The 6,874-nt window shown below is 47.3% G+C and overlaps 1 protein-coding gene across 1 annotated transcript in view; it reads left to right on the top strand.

Annotated features, from left to right (window-relative positions):
• The window catches only part of LOC105908782 (A disintegrin and metalloproteinase with thrombospondin motifs 20), an 81,063-nt gene that overhangs the window by 18,514 nt on the left and 55,675 nt on the right, over window positions 1–6,874 (top strand). The window contains exons 4-9 of the mRNA XM_031565208.2: window positions 1–57; window positions 2,034–2,117; window positions 2,524–2,648; window positions 2,811–2,851; window positions 3,182–3,287; window positions 6,653–6,799. The exon at window positions 1–57 is cut by the window's left edge and continues 206 nt beyond it. Coding sequence (XP_031421068.1) covers window positions 1–57; window positions 2,034–2,117; window positions 2,524–2,648; window positions 2,811–2,851; window positions 3,182–3,287; window positions 6,653–6,799 — 560 coding nt within the window. The remainder of the gene's footprint in view (window positions 58–2,033; window positions 2,118–2,523; window positions 2,649–2,810; window positions 2,852–3,181; window positions 3,288–6,652; window positions 6,800–6,874) is intronic.

The raw sequence follows: 6,874 nt of genomic DNA, 5'->3' as shown, positions 1-6,874 counted from the left end.
ATGGTCCGACACCACGGCCGGAACTTAGAGCACTACATCCTAACAATCATGTCAGTAGTAAGTAAAACATTGTTCTTCCACAACTTCTCAACACTGTTATTTACTGACTCTTTAAGTTGCTTCAAATGTAATGTAATATGAATGTGAACCATTGGCACAAAAACAAATGTGTTGCCATCAAATGCTATTTCCTTTTTTTCTACACATATGACTTATTGCTACCCCCATGACTTCACAGTCTGAGAAACAGATTGTCTTTTTGAACCTGTCTTCTTAATTAACCAAGCCTTGAGTAGACTATGAGTGTTTTGGGCCTGTTTGATTTAATCTGTACTGCAGCCTGTTGAGTGGGCCTGGTGGGTCTTGTTTGCTGTCTAAAGTGAGAGGGTGGAGGCGTGAAGCCTAGTTATGTCTGCTCAATGTGAATTTTGTCTGTGTGTGCCCCCGAAAGGTCAGATCAGGGTAGACTCAAGTGTTTTGTTTTGTCTCGGGTGCAGCAGTGCAGCAGGAGCAAACATTTTGGCTGTGGAGAACACTGTTGAAAACAAAGTGGACTGAAAGGAATGTTTGATCATTAAAGTGATCTTACTTTTTGAAGCTAGCTGTCTGATCAGTGTTTTGAAACAATAACTTTTACTTCAGCACTGTGCCATAAATAATCTTGAATGTTGTGACCCTGTGAACCTAAGGCATACGTGTATATACGTTAATAAAAATAAGAAGAAGAATACAATTATAGCAACCGTTTATAAATTAGTTTCTATATTTTATTTAGTTACCTAAGTTGCTAAAGGGAACCACTTATTTGTGAAGGCCACAAAAAACTGAAGGACTTAAAGCATTTTCAGTCTGTTCTGTTACGGCTTTTTTTGAGCACAGCCTGTTTTACGCACATTTTACGGGTGCACTTAGCTCAAAAACTGTATCAAGGTCAGGGAGTATAATAGAGTATGAAAGTATGAAGGAAAAGCTTCTGCGTTCTGCAGCCTCTGACTAGCATACTCAGCAGAAAGGCAGGGGATGGCAGAGTCTCGAGTGAATGCTAATGCGGGTGGAAAGGAGAGCAGGGCGGCCAGACGGTGGGAACCATATGGAGAAGTGGGGCAGGTAGAATGGGATGTTGTTTGGGTGCAGGCAGCCTGATGGATGGCCTCTTTAGAGCGCACTGCTGATGTCATGCTGGTGTGTTTGCAGTGACCGGAGAGAGGCTGGCCCACGAATCACACCGCCTCCTCTCACCGTGCTTTATGGTCATGTCCAACGGTGACACTGTGATTTATAAGCCATGGGGGCTTTCGTCTCTGTCTCTCCCTTTCTTCCCCTCCCTCTCATTCTCTCTCTCTCTTTTTTTCTCACTACTGCTTTCTCTCCCCTTCCCCTCTCAGTCTCTCACTCCCTCTCTCTTTATCTCTTCCTCTCTCTCTCTCCCTCTGTGTGTGTGTCTCTCTCTGTCTCTCTCATGCTCCCTCCCTTTCTCACTCTCTCTCTCTCTCTCTCCGTCTTTCTGCTGTGGAGGCCTCTGGTTCTTGTTGCCTGTGGACTATGACAGGCTGAATGTTTATAGTGGGCTAATGAGTTCCTGTCAGGGCTCCGTGCATGGCCTCAGGAGCAGGGTGACCGGCAATGACACACACACACACACACACATACACACACACACGCACACACACACACACACACACACACACACACACACACACACACATACACACTCACACACACCGGACACACACACACACACACAAATACACAGACCCACACAGGGGTTGGTTCCCACTGTGGGCCTTTTACTGAAGCTTCACAGGCTGCTGTTTTGGGTCAGACTCTCTGGAGAAGCCCCAGAGAGAGCCCCTGTTTACACCAAAGCGTAACGAGTGATGTGTGCACATAAAAAAAAAAACGGACAGAAATTACACTTATGGAACGTGTCATAGTTTTTTTTATAAGCAATATGAAACTGAAAATGACAGTGACTGCTGTTCACGGTTGAGCATTAGTTTGCCTTTCTTCTCTCTATGTTCCTCTCATTACAGGTTGCTGCCATCTACAGAGATCCCAGTGTGGGGAACCTCATCAATGTCCTGGTTGTGAAGTTAATCGTCCTTCATAATGAGCAGGTGAGAAAGCCTGTTTTTTTAACAGCATTACTTGAGGCCCTCAGATGTATTCCTTAACTTGAGTTCTCCAGCTGAGGGACTGCAATTATTACATGTCTAAATCTCTGAACTTAAAGTCAGCTAATGCTATGTGTTTGATTGCTGACTGTGCAGGCCTTAAGATCCATGGTTACAATGCTAAACTCAGCTGACCTGGCTGACCAAATTCCCCCAGTGCTTACACAGGCTTAATTGCATTGGAAACACCATTATCACTGTGTATGCACAGCTCTACATAGCTTCAGACTGAAGAAGATGAATGTTTGCGTGACCCTACCTTTCTCCTTTAAGCCTCTCGTGTTTCGTTCCCCTTCCCCTTTACCCCTCCCCCCTACCCACCCGTCACCATTCTCCATCTCATTCAAAGGAGGGTCCGACCATCAACTTCAACGCGGCCAACACCCTGCACAAATTCTGTGTGTGGCAGCAGGGGCAGAACGAGGCGGACGACAACCACCCATCCCACCACGACACCGCGCTCCTCATAACCAGGTGTCCTCCCTCGCTCCTCTCCCCTCTCAAGGGCACTGGGTGGGATGAATGAGGCGGCCGAGGGCACACCCTCGCCGGCCCTGATCTCACGTGCCAACCAGTCGTAATTATTTTTTGTGTGTGCTTTACCGTGATGTAACATGTTTTTTTCTACCCACGAAGGGAGGACATATGCCGGGCGAAGGACAAGTGTGACACGTTGGGTAAGTAAGGCTCCCCCTTTGATATCTGTGCCAAATCCTCTGTCGTCAGTAACGGGGCCGCAAAAAAGCCTTACAGTCTTGCCCCAGTCATCCATTGGCCTGCTCATTGCAGGGAAGTCAAGAAAATGTGTCTGCTTCCAATGTGACTTAATCAGTGCAGAGGGGGCCACCCGGGTCAGCGATGGTGCTAGCGAGCTAATCTCCGTGGCTAGATGGCTTAATGGCCTTTGGCAAAGTCTCTTGCTCTCGCTGTCTGCCTCTCTTTCTCTCTCTCTCTCTCTCTCTCCTCTGGCTCTCTGAAGCTGCAGCTGTGTGTTGGTGACCTTACAGGGCTGGCCGAGCTGGGGACTATGTGTGATCCATTACGGAGCTGCTCCATCAGCGAGGAGAATGGTCTGAGTGCATCCTTCACCATCGCGCATGAGCTTGGCCACGTGTAAGTTCTCTGCAAGCACCCACCCCCCTCCTGACCCCAACCCCTGCTGCCCCCCCCCCCCCCAAACAAGTAACAAAAGGGGCTCTTATCCTGTAGGTGCACACAGGTGCAAAATATAATAAAGGGAAAGAGGCTTTTAATAACATGCCAGGATTAATACCGCTTCTGTACTGTACAGGCTTGCCATACTTAACCCTATAGGTCTGCGAGACAGCATGAGGTAGTCTAGGTGCAGAGAGGCAAAGTGTTACGGAGTTTCATAAAGGTATACAGCAGTACATATACACTGGTATATAGCATTTGAAAACAAAAACATTTGTAGGACTGCTTTGAGTAAACAAGTAGGCTAGAACAGATCGAAGCAGGAAAGTAAAAAAAAACCTGTAAAAACCCTCTCCAGGGAATGGAAGGTTTCCCAGACAATGGAAGGAAAGATTGACAGTCAAGACCAAAGGAGAACACTTTCATGAAGACAGCACACACAGCTGACCACATCTCGGAGACATGACTAAGATGATATGCCCTGGAGAGGGTTCCACCTACCAAATGACAGCGTAAACGCCTAATCTCCCCCCTTTGTTCTGCCACATGTGAGGGAGGATTCACACAAAGCTTCTAGCTGGACGTGGCATGACATAATTGTGGAAGGGAGTGTCAGGAACATACTTATTCTCACAGACGGCTTTAGCGAGGACATCAGAAGTGACATGCATACATTACAGAGGTGGGGGTCGGGCAGTCATAGTATACTGTATAATTACCACGTAATAACTGTTGTGATAACACCACCTTCCATTTGGGGCTGTTTCCAAAACAGCCCAAAGTCCCTGCACGTGTGAATGTGACAGCAGCCCCCTGTGAAAGGCTGCTTTGTGGACAGATGACCAAACTCATAACACATGAGCCAATCTTTTCATGAGCCCCGCTGTATTCCAAACATTAGCTTTGACAGTCTGTCGCCTCGCATTGGGAGGGTGGAATTCTTTCACTCTCCGTCACGCTGAGTATGGGACTGCTGGTTTTCACGCTCCGTGCCGCTGTGGCCGGTGGTAAATGGGAGCAGTGTTAGCCTCGGAGGAAGAATGACAGCAATTTTCCGCCCCCCTCGGGGTGAGCAGGGCATTGTGCCCCAGCAAGTGGGCCTTCTGTGGAATCACTGAAGTGCCAGCATGCCTCACTGATACGTGTCGGGGCATTTCAGCCGAGGTCACTGCATAAAGTCGTTTGGATTTAGCTTCTCCCTTCTTCCATAACTGACAACATCAGAGTTCGATACATCTGGTTGTTTTAAGAGTTCTGTGAAGTTGTTCAGCAGGTAGGGTTCCCAACATGCCAGATCACATCTCATGCCGGGTCAAGCATTGCATTTCAGCGTGCGGTGAGATGACGTTGATCAATTTAAAGGTTAGTGGCTCGGAACTTAACCATGTTTCCCGAAAAAAGGCCACAGTGTGCTGTGTTTCACGTCTTAGATCATCCAAAAGAGTTCTGACACTTCGATAAGACATTAGAGCCTTTAATATTAGACAGACCAGGTTTTAAGTGTGACATAAATCCCCTGCAAACTGTATGCCGCTCATTTCCTTGGAGCACATGGCCTTTGCCTTGACTTGAAGGAATGAAGTCATTGTGAGGTGAAAGATGGATTTGATTTTGTAGTGTGATAATCCACAATCGGAGCCTGGTAATCCCAAACCGATGGTCACATCCATCAAAGGCTGTGTCTCGTTTTGTCTCCAGTGGGTCTGTCTCTGTGGAGTCAAAGTGTTTCGCCCTACCCCAGTGTACCATTGCCCCAGTCGCTAGACTCCGTTGGATCAGACTAGCATTGCAGGCTGGAAATTAAATTTATGTGGTAGCTCTTTGGATGTGCAGGAGTCGTGACACCAGGAGGTCACTGCAAAGAGAACTCTTTTGAGAATTTACGAGTTTTATTTATGGGACATTACAAGATGGAAAAACGTTTTTCCTTCGACGTTAAAGTATCTCAGATGGTGTCTGCATATGCTAGTCATCTTCTTACATTGATACGTGATACTTAAAGGCAGAGGAGACAAGAATGTGGCGTGTGTGCACTTCAACGGAAAGTCGGGAAGTACCGTGGAAGACGTGCTGGGTCAGAGTTCTCCTTCACTGGGCCGGAACTCTGTAAGTACGTCTCCGCTCCGGATCCGTACCGTACAGTAGATGCCATTTAGGGCTCCCTCTCCCCACTCACCCACGGTGTGGAGAACAAAAGCTCCAGCGGGGAGTTCCCAGACCGCACACTGGACTGCAGAGATCAAAGCACACACGAAGAGTCCCACTCTGTGCAGTGAAGAGTTGCTAAAATGGAGGGGAAGATTTTTGAGAAGGCAGCAAAGATGTTTTACTTGTATTAAAACAAATGCACTACTGTATGGGCAAAATGAATATCCGAATGGGCTGTGAGGTGTTGCTGCTGCAGAACAGGAGCCATATGGAGACCTCAAAACATCCTCCCACTCACAGGCCTGAATAAGGCCCCTGTCCCTGGAACCAAGGTTTCACACCAGGCCCAGAGGTTGGGTCAGACACTATGCGTGCGTGGATGTGAGTGTACATTTGTCTTTGTGTGAGAGAGAGTAACAGAGGAAGAGAGAGACAGCGTGTTAGAGAAAGAAAGAGCCTGGCACGCCACAGTAAACACTAGCCAGCTGTGTGCACATTCGGCCCTCCACCACACCACAGCGGAGATGCTTATAGATGAGGGACATCCGCTGCTAATTCTGACATCAAACGCTTTGGCTCTTGGGGTTTTTAATATACTTAAATCAGTCATTCTTTTTGCGTCGAGAGAGGATTCATTACATTTGTGCAAGTTCTTCCACAGCTAGTAATGAAGCTTTGGTCAGAGACCCTAAGGCCTGTGAAATGCCTGAATCCATATGGATGAATGTGGGCGTATATACATATTTATAGGGAATGGATTTTATGAGCTTGTCATTTTGCCAGTGGATTTCCATGCGATGGGGCTCTTTTCTTTACTACAAAAGGCTGTCTCCCTCAGAACAATCGGCTAGAGGTGAAACAGAGGTAGCACTGAGGGCAATTAGGGTTGTCATTGCTGGATGGAGGTGCTTCAACTCACAGATCCTCAAAAGCATTTACTGTACTTTGTTGCCAGGTGCCATTTTATTGAGCTCCACAGGTCCATTCAAAGACATGTGGACCAGCCAGTGCATACTGTAGGCTTGCTGATTTTTACAGAGGGTTTTAGGGTGACCCCCTTTCTTCATTGGCAGAGTGTAAATCTTTTGACACTAATCCTCTGGGCCAAGTCCAGAACCATTTAGCAGCAGCTTTGTTCAATAATTGTGTGTTTCTGTTCCTCTGTTGTCTTACAGCTTCAACATGCCCCATGACGACTACCCAAAATGCATGGAGGCGGGTACGAAGAAACAGTTCCATGTCATGGCACCGGTGCTGAACTATGACACAAGCCCCTGGAGCTGGTCCAAATGCAGCCGCAAGTACATCACAGAGTTTCTGGAGTAGGTGCCCCTCTCCTATGCTTCCGTCATCTTCACACCACTAGCTTGCTTTTCTTAAGGAGTCAGGTCCAGAAG

This window comes from Clupea harengus, chromosome 3 (assembly GCF_900700415.2).
Source record: "Clupea harengus chromosome 3, Ch_v2.0.2, whole genome shotgun sequence".
NCBI lineage: Eukaryota > Metazoa > Chordata > Actinopteri > Clupeiformes > Clupeidae > Clupea > Clupea harengus.
The sequence above is the reverse complement of the archived record's forward strand: the minus strand, read 5'-3'. Positions and strand labels throughout refer to the sequence as shown.